Raw genomic sequence first — 14,352 nt, forward strand, 5'->3', positions numbered from 1 at the left:
CCACCCTCCCCTCCCTCCCACCCCCCATCAACCCTCAGTTCTCAGTTCTAAGAGTCTCTTATGCTTTGGCTCTCTCCCACTCTAACCTCCTTTTTTTCTTTTTTCTTTTTCCCTTCCTCTCCCCCATGGGTTTCTGTTAAGTTTCTCAGGATCCACATAAGAGTGAAAACATACGGTATCTGTCTTTCTCTGTATGGCTTATTTCACTAAGCATAACACTCTCCAGTTCCATCCATGTTGCTACAAAGGGCCATATTTCATTCTTTCTCATTGCCACGTAGTACTCCATTGTGTGTATATAAACCACAATTTCTTAATCCGTTCATCAGTTGATGGACATTTAGGCTCTTTCCATAATTTGGCTGTTGTTGAGAGTGCTGCTATAAACATTGGGGTACAAGTGCCCCTATGCATCAGTGCTCCTGTATCCCTTGGTTTTGATTTGTATTTCCCTGATGAGCGAGGTTGAGCATCTTTTTCATGTGCTTGTTGGCCATCCGGATGTCTTCTTTAGAGAAGTGTCTGTTCATGTTTTCTGCCCATTTCTTCACTGGGTTATTTGTTTTTCGGGTGTGGAGTTTGGTGAGCTCTTTATAGATTTTGGATACTAGCCCTTTGTCCAATATGTCATTTGCAAATATCTTTTCCCATTCCATTGGTTGCCTTTTAGTTTTGTTGGTTGTTTCCTTTGCTGTGCAGAAGCTTTTTATTTTCATAAGGTCCCAATAGTTCATGTTTGCTTTTAATTCCCTTGCCTTTGGGGATATGTCAAGTAAGAAATTGCTACGGCTGAGGTCAGAGAGGTCTTTTCCTGCTTTCTCCTCTAGGGTTTTGATGGTTTCCTGTCTCACTTTCAGGTCCTTTATCCATTTTGAGTTTATTTTTGTGAATGGTGTGAGAAAGTGGTCTAGTTTCAACTTTCTGCATGTTGCTGTCCAGTTCTCCCAGCACCATTTGTTAAAGAGACTGTCTTTTTTCCATTGGATGTTCTTTCCTGCTTTGCCAAAGATGAGTTGGCCATCCGTTTGTGGGTCTAGTTCTGGGGTTTCTATTCTATTCCATTGGTCTGTGTGTCTGTTTTTGTGCCAATACCATGCTGTCTTGATGATTACAGCTTTGTAGTAGAGGCTAAAGTCTGGGATTGTGATGGCTCCTGCTTTGGTCTTCTTCTTCAAAATTACTTTGGCTATTCAGGGCCTTTTGTGGTTCCATATGAATTTTAGGATTGCTAACAATGGGGATTTCTGATGGTTAAATGGAATTTCTGTTTACTTATGGCATCTTTTAGACCCTTTTTTTTTTTTTTTTAAGTTTGGATTTCTCCTTCGGTTCTCCCCAAGTATATATGCCATGGCCTTTTTTGTATGTGACCATGGAAAAGAATAACGGAGCTAAGAGGAGACTGGTCAAACTGTTAGTCAAGTCATTCAGCATTTGAGTAGAGTAGGTCTCACAACTCTTCATTGTTAATCACAGTTAATGATCTTTTTATTTAAATTATTGAAAAAAAATAAAAATTTTAAAAGAGGTTCAAACAGTTTTAGAATTAAGGTAAGAAAATGACTGTTTTATTTCAGCATCAGTTCATAAATTGAATTCTTAGTGTGCTATGCGCTAGAAATCAAAATTAGTAAAAAGCTTTCTGAGCAGAAGGTATTAACAGTGATCTACTTTTCTTCTCCTTGTCATTTGAACTTATATCTTTTTGTTTAATTAGCCAGAAAATAACATTTAAATTTTACAAGTTAAAATGCTGTCCTAAGTCCAGTTTTATACTTACCAAGTACAAGACAGAGGGTGGTAGACGCAGTACTCCTGCTGCCCCTCTGCTTTCATGCTTTTTTAGAAATTGAGGCTTCTCTTGTACTCCCCCTAGTTGGAGAGACAATGTAGATTTCTACCTTATTCTCATAATGTAATACTAAATCTGAGAGAAGTGTAAGGGGAAGTTCCAGGTTTAGGAGTGTCAGCTTTACAAACTGTGGTTGGGGTAGAATGGTCTTCTGAGAGAAAGGTAATCCTTTACTTCTTGGTAGTTAAAAATTATTGATAGAATTGTAGGACAGGGAGAGAATTTGTTATTTTCTTGCTCCTTTATTTTTACTGGGAGTTTTGAGGATTACCTTTATTTTTAAAATTTTTAAAAATGTTTATTTATTTTTGAGAGAGAGCGCACTCACGCTTGCAAGCAGGTGAAAGGAGAGGTGCAGAGACAGAGAGGGAGAGAGAGAATCCCAAGCAGGCTTCACATTGCCAGCACAGAGCCCAATGTGGGGCTTGAGCTCATGAACTGTAAGATCATGATGTGAGCTGAAATTGAGTCAGATGCTTAACTAACTGAGCCACCCGGGCACCCCGAGGACTGCCTTTAAATAGATGCACTACCCTGTTTCTCTGTATCAGCTTAGTTTTTTGGGAGCCTTTTTTAAAAATTTAATGGAGTGACTTAGACATTACTAATTGAATTGATATCCATAAACTGAAGGTTGATTTGTTAGGTATTTGGGAACCTTAAGGATAAGCTGTTTTGCCTGAACAAGTTGCTTAAAAAAAAATCTATTACTCTGATGGCAAAGAGGCATGTAGAAAACCCATCTTAAGGACAGTGTTCAAATTACCTTAAAGTTTTTTTTCTAATACGTGGATATGTATTACGTTAGAACCTCCATAGTTCATTCAGTATGTTTTAGAACCAGAATTTGTTACTAATAAAGATCATACATGAAAATGAATGGCCTACTATCAGCAAAAAGATAAGTACCCATTAGTATTCTTTCCAATAAGTGTGTTGTTTCAGCATGGATTACAAGCGAATGATACCCTCCTTTATGAATATTGTGGTAAAAGTTTGCTGAATATTGCTTTCTGGTTTGTTTCCTATCTTTCTTCTTTTCCCTGCCTTCTTTGTCTTTTGAAGTTTAATTCATGTTGAATTTCTGTCTTTCCTTCCCATTAAGATACAAAATACAAAAATGAAATAAAATTTTAAGAATCTTAAAATTGGTATAAGTACTATACATATATTAATTACTTTTATGGTCTCTAAGAGAAATTTTAAGTGGCAGTTAGAAAACGCTCTTACCTTGTGCTTGATTTAACCCTTTATAAAGTACAACTGCTCCTTGTAGAAGCAGTTAAGGAGATACATTTATAAAAAAATCCATATGTAATTTGATGAAATCTTAGTATGTACAGTAAGGGTTTATGAGTTAGAAAATTTTTTGCTACTGTAGGGATCCACTTAAATGAGTGATATACCTCAGCCAAGGTTTAGAATCTCTTAGTTTTTTAAGTATTTTCTGGCATACTCCAAATACTGGTGAAATCCTTAGTAGGAGAAAAACTTCAGATTTCCAAACTGCCATCATAAAGATTTCTTCTCTCTTCTTCAGAGAGCATTACGTCAGGATTTGTAAAGTTTTTAGTGTGTGTTTTAAATGGCTTTATATTTCCCCCTTTTTCTTTTTGACAGGAATCTTTTAGTCCTGCTATACAGCTGCATCTTGTACATCAAGCTCCATGTAATGTTCCTCCTTACCTCTCGAAGAATGAATCAAATCTTGGGGACCTCTTACTGGGCTTTCTTAAATATTATGCTACAGAATTTGAGTAAGTGAAAATTTCAAATTGTGTTTATTCATTTATCTCTGTGAATGCTACAATTTTGGTCGGAAGCTATATTTGTTAATTTCAGTGCTACAGACTTGTCTAGAAGTACACAGTTTATAAAATTTAATATTCCAATGATTAATTGTTAGAAACTAAGTAGATTTCACATTCCTAGCTAATGAAAAATTACAGTTCAGTAAGCCCGATTTTAGTAGATTTCAGTAGCGATTTCATTTTATGTTTACCTGCCTCTTTTCATAGCAGGGCCTGAATAAATGTTTGTGATGGCCCTGTATAGGTGCTGCATAGTTTGAAACATCTGTTTTTAGGAAGTTAAGATTTATTATAAACACAGCTAAAACAAACTTGGGAAAAGATCTTCTGGATACTTGATACCTGAATAGTTGTGTTAGTATGAATAAAAATTAAGGAATACTCCTTTTCCTTTTTTTTTTTTTGTTTCTTCTTCTGAGGGTGATAGGTAAACATAGAACACTAAAGTGTATAATCAGACTGGATTTAACTGAAAGTTCTTAAGGGAGTTCTTAGTCCAGATTGAGTGGCATTAGGGATTGTTTGCAGCTCCTCTGAAAAGCTTGAAGGAGGAAGAGAGAGGACTTAGGAGTTGTACAGAGTTAGAGGAGGAGGGTGCCACTTGGAAGAGATTTGGAGAGAGGGAAAATAGCATTTGTAATAAATTGCTGTTATTAGATGGGAAAAATTGTTCTAAACAGATATGTATTATCTCATTCAGTTTACATAATAACCATATCATGTGGTATTATATTATGCCCATTTTACCAGTGAAGCATTTAGAGAGGTGAAGAAACTTTCCCTAAGATCACACAGCTATTCAGGGGAGTATTTCTGTTGGTTTTGACTGCAAAATCCATACTCTTAACTATGATGCTTTACTGCAGTGTCAGTATTGTTTTGTTTGCTGTGATGCAGTAGCTCTAAAGAAACCTGCCTCGTAGGAGATGATTTGAAACATAGGGCATGAAAGAAGTAATGTTATTTAAATTCCTCAAAGCAGAGCTTTTACCATTCTGTGCCTGTTTAGTTTACAGTTGTGTCTCCATTACCTACCCTAGTGCCAGACAGTGGCTACTTGAAAAATACTTGCTATAAATAAATACTTTTGAAGCAGAGGGTAAGATTACAGACATGTTGCAAAGATACTAAAGGTGACTTAAAAATTACTGAATTAGGTTAAGAAAAGGAGTAGGAAAAATGCTGGAGGAAAGTAGTTGAATAAGAATGAAGTTAAAATAATCACCGTTAAAAATGACCAGCACCAGAGTGTAAGTCCAGGCAATAAGGATAAAAAGGAAGGAGCCTTCATTTATAAAGACAAGAAAAGATTTAAGAAATAAGAGACATGGGATGTAAGAGACTATAAAGGTTATTCTAGAGTTAAGATTTTTGAGATGTTGCAGTAACTGTAGCTAATGTTTAGTGAGTACCTAATGGCCTACAGTATGCCAAGTGATTTCTATATATTATTTCATTTAATCCTCCTGGTAATCCCCCGTGAGGCCTAGGGAATTTGTATACTTTGTATACTTTAAACTTGCCTATGGCAGTACAGCTAGGTAGTTAGAGAACTGGGATTCAGTCTGGGGTCTGACTCCAAAACTATATTCTTAATTTTTAGAATATATTGGCATTGTCTGTTTTATTGTAAATTAGGGAAGTTTGAAGAGAGGGAAAGGATTCATAGAAAAAAGATATATTTCTACCACGTATAGTTTAGGACTAGAACATCTAGATACCAGTACCTTGAAAATCAACTGCTTTGTTGGACTGAAACAAGATGGTAGATGTGCAGGTTTGTGTGTTAGTTTAGTATTAACAGAAACTAGCTGGTTGTACCAAATGATACTGGCTAGGATGCTGAGGTTTCAAAAGAGGTTTTGAACTTTTGGATGCATTTGTTACCACTATGATACATGATTTAGGAGACATCTTCACCCATTCTTTCATCATACAGTGCAGTTGTCAAGTATATTGTTGTTTCATACCAGATATTTTCAGAAATTTGACTGGAGAGAGCACTGCCAAGAATGTAGTCATGGCAATGAACTAGGTGCTGTTCAGAGGAATTCTGGCAGCTGTTAGAAATGTTTGTAAGGATTTCTTCTGAACTTGGAGATACTCGTTTAAAAAATTCTCTTTACTTGAAGGCAGAATTAAGTGCCTATTAAGCAACGCTTGAGTACATGGCATAAATGTTGCAGAAATTTGGTATGGCCATTTAAAAATCACTAAGATTTTCCTATCTGCTTCACTCACAGCTTTCTCCCAAACCTTCCTGCTGAAAATTCTTAAAATGAAGCCACGCTTCTAGAACTGTACCTGGGAGCAGGGAACTGACAAAATAAAAAAAAGGATCAGGTAGCTCAGAGAACCAAGGGAAAAAAAAAGTCAGAATGTAATAATTTTGTATTTTAGCAAAACAAAGGAAAAATTTAAGTTTTAAATATCTTAAAAACTCCTAGGTACTAGAGATTCTAGGAACCTTAAAAGGTTACCTATTTTTTAATCCTCTTTATTCTCTGGCTGCCTAATCACATGCCATTACTGCTAGTCTATCTCAAGTTAAAAATGCATGCCTACATACTTAAATACATTTTTTAAGAAGGAAATTACAAAGGCCTAATTTTTCCAGCCATCTCCTTTCTTATTCTGATTTTTTTCATCTCATTTAATAAATCATTGAGTGCCTACTACATATCAAGCTATTTTCTATGCATCAGGGATATGGCAGTTAACAAAACAGGCAAAAGTGTCTTCATGGAGCTTACGTTGCATATGTATTGTACTACAGAGAGACAATAAACAAACAAAATGTCTAGCATATTAGATGGTGGTAAGTGGAGAAAAATAAAGCAAAAGCAAAAAAGGAGTTTCTGGTATATGTAATTCTTACAGTTTTAATGCCTGCATTGCAGTTTATTACTTAGCATGGTGAAGGAAAAGTCCCACAGAAAAAGTGATCTCTTTTTTTTAAATTTTTTTTTAATGTTTATTTATTTTTGGGAGAGGGTGACAGAGTACGAGCAGGGGAGGGGCAGAGAGAGAGGGAGACACAGAATCTGAAGCAGGCTCCAGGCTCTGAGCTGTCAGCACAGAGCCCAGTGCGGGGTTCGAACTCACGGACTACAAGATCATGACCTGAGCCGAAGTCAGATGCTTAATGGTTAACCGACTGAGCCACCCAGGCGCCCTGAAAAGTGACCTTTAGTAAAGAAATGATGGAGAGGAATGTGTGAGTTATGTGTCTGTGGAGAAGAGGTTTCCAAACAGAAGGAAAAGCAAGTGCAAAGACAAAGAACCTGAGATGGGAGTTGTCTGACATCTTCAAGGAATAGCAAAGAGGCCAGTGTGCCTGGAAGAGAATTGAAGAAAATGCTTTCAAAGAGTTAAGGAAAGCTACATCATGTAGGGCTATCTAGTTAATTTTGGTAACTTTGGCTTTTCCTTTGGGTGATACGGAAAACCACTGGAGGGGTTCCAGTAAAGAAATGATATAATCTGGTTTGGTTTATCACAGGGAAGAACAGACTGGCTGCTGGTGGGTAAGAATAGACTGAGGGGAACCAAGGGCATAAGCAGGGAGCCTACTTAGAAGGATATTACAATAATTTAAGAGAAGTGCCTTGGATAAGGATGATTATAGTGGAAGTGGATGAAAAGTAGTCAGATTCACTTGTATAATATTAATTTGCAACAGATTAGATGTAGCATATGAGAAGGAGTCAAGAATGATTTCTAAGTTTTTGGCAAGCAACTGAAACAATGGAGTTGCCATTAGGTGTAATGGGGAAGGCAGTGGAAGAGCATTATTGATTTTAAACATTGAAAAGTTGAGATACCTGCAAAATATTCACGTGGAGATATTGAGTATATAGTTGGATATACAAATCTAGAGTTCAGGAGAGAGGTCATGGTTAGAGCTATATATTTGGGAGTTGTCAACAGGTAAATGGTATTTAAAGCTATGAAACTGTTTGAAAAAACCAATAGGAAAGAGAAAGGCCCAAAGACAATCCTTAGAAAGTCCCTTGTTAAGAGGTTTATAGGAAGTACAGAAGATACAGGAATATGTTAAATGACACAAAGAAGAGAGGCAAATTCAAAATATAGGTGTTTTTTGAAACAACTGGCCTAGTCTCTTAAAATGTCAATGTCATTAAAAAAATAAGTGGAGAGAACTTTTTCAGGTTAAGGAGATGGGACAAATACAATACACGAGCCTTGATTGTAATCTGATTAGGGTGGAGGAATTATAAAAGGCATTTGACTTACTGTTAATTTCTAGATGCTGTTGGTATTATAAAGGAAACAAAGTTCTTTAGGAGATATATGCCAAAAGATAAAGAAATGAAGTTTCATGTATCCACAGCTTAGCAAATAGTTCAGTTCAAAACACGCACATATACACATATACAAGCACGTGTGGGAAATGTTAACACTATTGTATTCTTTTTGAGCTTTATGCTTTTCAAGTTTTTCTCTCTGAAGAATTTCATAATACAAAGATGAAATAAAAATGAGGTGAGGGATAAGAAAGAACTAATTTATAGTCCAAAAGGGAGGATCATTGAGATAGGAGGAAAGCCAATAGAATGTATTGTCTTAGAATCCAAAGGTGGGGAAGTGTTTCGAGGGGGAAGGAGTGATTATCTGTGTCACAGTTTTTGATAGGTCAAGTTCAAGATGAGCAGTAAAAGGTGACCGTTGGAACATTGGTCCACATGGGAGGCCCCTGGTCTCTTGCCAGGAGCAGTTTCTGTGGAATAATGGGGGTAAAAAGCATCACTGGTGTGGGCTCAAGAGAGAACAGGGAAGAATTAAATACACATAGTGTAGTATATAGAATGGAGAGTAGAAATCGGAGTTAAGTCTCTCCCTCAGCCCCTCTCCCCTGCTCGCGTGCTCGCTCTCTCTCTCTCTCTCTCTCTCTCTCTCTCTCAAATAATAATAACAAAAAGGAATTGGAGAGTTCAGTGGGGTTGAGTATTTCAGGAGAAATAACCCATCTTGATGTCAAAATTGATGATAGCAGGAAAATACATAGTAAATTGTTGAACAGTATACTTTTTTTGAATCAAGGAGGGTTGGAATCTAGAGCACAAGTGGGATAGGAGCACAGACAATGCATTAATAATAATAAGAAGAAGGACCACCTGGGTGGCTCAGTTGGTTGAGTGTCTGACTTTGGCCCAGGTCGTGATCCCGCTTTGTGGGTTCAAGTCCTGCCTCAGGCTCTGTGCTGACAGCTCGGAGACTGGAGCCTGCTTCAGATTCTGTGTCTCACTCTCTCTGTGCCCCTCCCCCACTCTGTCTCCCTGTCTCCCAAAGATAAATAAACATTAAAAAAAATTATTAAAAAAAAAAAAGAAAAAGCAGAGTATGTGGATATAGAGGAATTGATAAGAGTGGGAGGTATAGAAATTATCTTTTGGTTGCTTTAGTTTTTTAGTGAAATGAAGGATGGACATCAACTGGGAATGATTGTGAGGAAATTTGAAAAGTGAGAGGAAGTATGAATTATCCTGTAGGAGAATAAAGGAGTGTATTAACTATGGAAATACAATATAATTGGCGGGTAGTAGCATCTAAGGTCTTTTTGAGCTAAGTCATCATAAATTTAAAGTGCATTTAAAGTTGTCATGAATTTAAAGGTCAGCATGGTTGCATATTTCTCTCCAGGCCTGTTGAGCTGCATGGGAATGAATTGGAGTAGACATAGATTTAATAATGGTTGTTTTTCAACCAAATAAGATCAGTGCAGCAGGAAGGGTAAGAAAGTTGAGGGGGTGTGCACGGAAGTGGTTTATTCTGACCATAGACAGAATGTATTAAATTAGTCTCGAAAATGTGGGCACAGGGATGCATGTAGGACATCCAGGTGGTGGTTTCCAGTTGTTAATTGCAAGGATTGTCCTTGAGCTTAGTATCAAGATCAGGGCTGGAGAAGAGGATTTGGGAAAGAAACATCAGACTGTTAAAGCTTAGGAAGGGTGCTGTAGCATTAGAAGAAGATTGAAAGAGGTGAGACCCTGGTGGACACCAGAATTTAAGGAGTCAGGTGGAAGAAAGGGTCAGGCAGAAGGAGAACCAGTCAAAACAAAACAGAACTCTAACAAAAGAAAACTCTAGGGACGCCTGGGAGGCTCAGTCGGTTAAGCGTCCAACTTCGGCTCAGGTCATGATCTCACGGTCCATGAGTTTCAGCCCCGCGTCAGGCTCTGTGCTGACAGCTCAGAGCCTGGAGCCTGCTTTGGATTCTGTGTCTCCCTCTCTCTCTGACCCTCCCCCGCTCATGCTCTGTCTCTCTCTGTCTCAAAAATAAACGTTAAAAAAAATTTTTTAAAAACAAAACTCTGGCATTAGACCAAAATTTTCTGTCTGCATAAGAAGCTTGAAATCCCTGACAAAGTTTTCTTTTTGTTTGCTTCCCAGCCCCAAATATATATTTGTTCACTTAGACTAGTCTTAGCATATGTGTGTATGTATTTGTATGTATGTATGTATATGTATATGTGTACATATATACATGGTCATATAGTATCAGACCCATAATTTTGACTTGCTTTGTTAGACTTAAAATTTTAATTTTAATGTTCCTATTTAAGAAAACATTTCAAAACACTTTGTCATTAAAAAAATGGCTAGGAGAGAGTTAATGGATGAGTGGCAGTCCATTATCATTACTGAAGTAAAGAAGCAGGCATCTTACCAATATAGAGTTGATAAACTAAGTTTTATATTCAAAATATTACCATATATTATCAAATCTATTTTAGATTAAATTAAGCCCTCTATCTGCTTTCCTGACACATTCCTCTTTTATAGGCTGTATCTTATTTTACACCTTAATTATTGAGTGAAAAATAATAGATTTTCATAGGGCAAACAAATTACAATAGAAAAATATGGTATGATGGGAATGCAAGCTGGTGCAGCCACTCTGGAAAACAGTATGGAGGAGGTTCCTCAAAAAACTAAAAATAGAACTACCCTATGACCCAGCAATTGCACTACTAGGTATTTATCCAAGGGATATGGGGGTGCTGTTTAGAGGGGACGCATGCACCCCAGTGTTTACAGCAGCACTGTCGACAATAGCTGAAGTATGGAAAGAGCCCAAATGTCTGTCGATGGATGAATGGATAAAGAAGGTGTGGCATATATATACAATGGAGTATTGCTCGGCAATCAAAAATAATTAAATCTTGCCATTTGCCACTACATGGATAGAACTGGAGGGTATTATGCTGAGTGAAATTAGAGAAAGACAAAAATCATATGACTTCACTCATATGAGGACTTTAAGAGATAAAACAGATGAACCTAAGGGAAGGGAAACATAATATAAAAATAGGGAGGGGGACAGAACAGAAGAGACTCATAAATATGGAGAACAAACTGAGGGTTACGGGAGGGGTTGTGGGAGGGGAGATGGGCTAAATGGGTAAAGGTCACTAAGGAATCTACTCCTGAAATCATTGTTGCACTATATGCTTAAAAAAATAAATAAAATAAAATAACAAAAAATATAGTATGATACAAGGGTTAATTAGGTCCCTGTTTTAAAGAATGACATATTTAGGGGGGCACCTGGGTGGCTCGGTCGGTTGAGCGTCTGACTTCGGCTCAGGTCATGATCTCACGGTCAGTGAGTTCGAGCCCCGCGTCGGGCTCTGTGCTGACCACTCAGAGCCTGGAGCCTGTTTCGGATTCTGTGTCTCCCTCTCTCTCTGCCTCTCCCCTGTTCATGCTCTCTCTCTGTCTCAAAAATAAATAAACGTTTAAAAAAAAAATTAAAAAAAAAAATAAATGAATAAAAAAAAGTGACATATTTAGGGAAAATGTTTATAAATTTCCATTTGGATTCTACATTTAAATTCACCTCTAAAAATAAAAATAGTAAATAAATTATATATCATATTTTATTATTTCAAATATTTAACAATTTAGAGATATTTAAAAGAGCTTTGAAAATGCAATAGATTGAATCAGTCTAAATTATAGTGTTTTAAAATATTTTTTTTTTTTTCCCTTTGTGAAGTACTTCAAATGATATAGTCACTTAAATAGCTGCATTATTCAGGTTGATTATAGGCTGCAGCTTAAATGATACCTGGTTAGGGATAATAAAGTGAATGTAGGTATGTAACATATGTTTCTGTGACCCAGTTTAGAACTAAGTATTGGCATGTAATATAAATTCAGGATTGTATTTCATAGAAATATGGTGGTAAGAAGAGTTCCTTTGATTAATAAAAAAACAAAAAACTGTAATTTAACAGCAGGATACAGTATTTCAACATTCTAAATTTGTCTGAAAGAAAAAAAATCGGTCTACACCTTTTTAACATTCCAATTTTAATTTTATTTCAGATTCAACTGTCCTTTAAGTTGAATGAGAAACAAGTAGTCTCAGGAAAAAGTTCATTTTATTAGTGAAATTTACCTCAAGTGGTATGAAGTAAAGTGTAGCACAAAGTATCATTGTTTGGTTCTGGCACATGGTTCTATAACTCTCTCCTTTACATTGTTGTTTTTTTTTTCTTTTGTATTTATGTATGTATGTAATCGCTATAACCAGTGTGGGTCCTGAACTCATGACCCCAAAATCGAGAGTCTCATGCTCTATTTATGACTAAACCAGCTAGATGCCCGTTCCTTGTTATTTTACAAAAATTTTGGAAACAAACCTGGACCAACAGAGCATTGTAGTTCTTTTCTGTTTGGAGTTTCTACTAATGGAGCTACTGTACATGACAGATCTAAAACATGTTACTGTAATTAATACTAAGTATTTCTCTTTGATAACCTACCTAGTTTTTAAAAAGCATAAATTCTGATACGTATTCTTAATTTAAAAGCTGTCTTTGCTAAGTATTTCTAGTATTCCTGATAAGAAAAAATAGAAAATCATACTTCAAGGATCCTATTCAATTATCCAACTTCACAAGGTGCAATGTTTTCTTGCATATTTAACATAGAGATGGATCAGTTTTCCAGAAACAAATGCCATATTGGACCCATGATTATATTCTTAGAAATTCTTTGTCTGATAAATAGAGGACGAGTAGATAAATGTTGGAGATGGAAGGTCCCAAAACTTGGTCTTTCTATTCTTACTGAAATGGTGAACAGAACTAAATATGGCTGAAAAAAAAAAAAAAAGATTTCACCTATTTTCCAAACTTATTTTTATCTTGTATACAAGGTGAATTGTCATACATTTTAGAGAAAACGAAAATCATACTTGTGCAGAACTATTATAAAGAAATAAAAAAACCAAACAAAACCAGAATGTAAGGTTAGTACCTACTACAGACAGATTGGTCAGTTTACCTTTCGACATGCTGATAAAATTGTTTTATTTGAATATAACTTTACTGTTAATAGCTACATCTGATATACAGCAATAACAATATGTTTTCATAGAGTATTAATTTTTCCTAAAACAGCACCTACGGCTTCTATTGGAAAATTGCAAAATTTTCTCCCAAATCATATAAATGGACATGCACTAAACAAGATTATTTAATGATATCTGAAAACAATGTGTGATTACATGTCTTAATAAGAAATCCTTCCTGAGGTGCTAACAATGAACATAATTTTTATATTTTCTGCTTATATTTTCTTATTTTTCATATTCATTTATTCAGTAAATATGTATTGAATGTTTACTTTGTACTAAACAATATTCGAACAGTGAAAAAAATACATAAATTATCTTGGAGCTTTCATTCGGCTTGGGAGAGACACACAATAAACAGTAACATAATAAATAAGCAAATTGTTAGAATATAAGTGCTATGGAGAAAAAAGGAGAAGGGGAAATAGGGATTGTGGTGCTGAGGGTGGAGGCAAGTTTCAGTATTCTGTGAGAAAATCAGAATGGGACTCACTGTTAAATATGATAAACCTAATAAAATGAAAATTAAGCAAATAGTTAACACGATATTTTTCTTCTTTTAGCTGGAACAGTCAAATGATTTCAGTTCGTGAAGCCAAAGCCATTCCCAGGCCTGATGGTATTGAATGGAGAAATAAATACATCTGTGTCGAAGGTAGCTTTCCCACAACTACTACTTTACCACCCAGTTATCACCATGGTACTGAGAGAATTACTTGAATAATTTCAGTTTGTATTTCAGTTAAAATTAATACATTCATATTCTGGCTTACAAGTCTTTTAGTTATAAAATGTTCTTTTTTTTCTTCCAACTTTTTATTTAAATTCCAGTTAACATACAGTGTAATATTAGCTTTAAGTGTAGAATTTAGTGATTCAGTACTTACATACACCATGCAGTGCCCATCACAAGTGCCCTCCTTAATCCTCATCACCTATTTAATCCATCCCCCCACTCTCCTCCCCTATGGTAGCCATCAGTTTGTTCTCTGTAGTTAAGAGTGTGTTTTTTGGTTTGCCTCCCTTTTTCCCCCTCTGTTTGTTTGTTTTGTTTCTTAAATTCCACATATAAGTGAAATCATATGGCATTTGTCTTTCTCTGACTTACTTCACTTAGCTTAATACTCTCTAGCTCCATCCACGTTGTTGCAAATGACAAGATTTCATTCTTTTTTATGGCTGAGTGTTTTCATTGAATTTTAAAAAATTAATTCTTTAGCTGTAAAAAATAGTAAATACGAATTTAGGCGTTTAATCTTCCAGTTGGTAATATTTGAGCAGTCTTTTATTCATCCCTC

General features: G+C 35.9%; 1 protein-coding gene across 2 annotated transcripts in view; it reads left to right on the forward strand.

Annotated features, from left to right (window-relative positions):
- Positions 1-14,352, forward strand: part of TENT2 (terminal nucleotidyltransferase 2) — a 66,773-nt gene that overhangs the window by 44,843 nt on the left and 7,578 nt on the right. For both annotated transcript variants that reach the window (XM_049648575.1, XM_049648576.1), the window contains exons 12-13: positions 3,473-3,609; positions 13,618-13,709. In XM_049648575.1, coding sequence (XP_049504532.1) covers positions 3,473-3,609; positions 13,618-13,709 — 229 coding nt within the window. The remainder of the gene's footprint in view (positions 1-3,472; positions 3,610-13,617; positions 13,710-14,352) is intronic.

This window comes from Panthera uncia (assembly GCF_023721935.1).
Source record: "Panthera uncia isolate 11264 chromosome A1 unlocalized genomic scaffold, Puncia_PCG_1.0 HiC_scaffold_17, whole genome shotgun sequence".
NCBI lineage: Eukaryota > Metazoa > Chordata > Mammalia > Carnivora > Felidae > Panthera > Panthera uncia.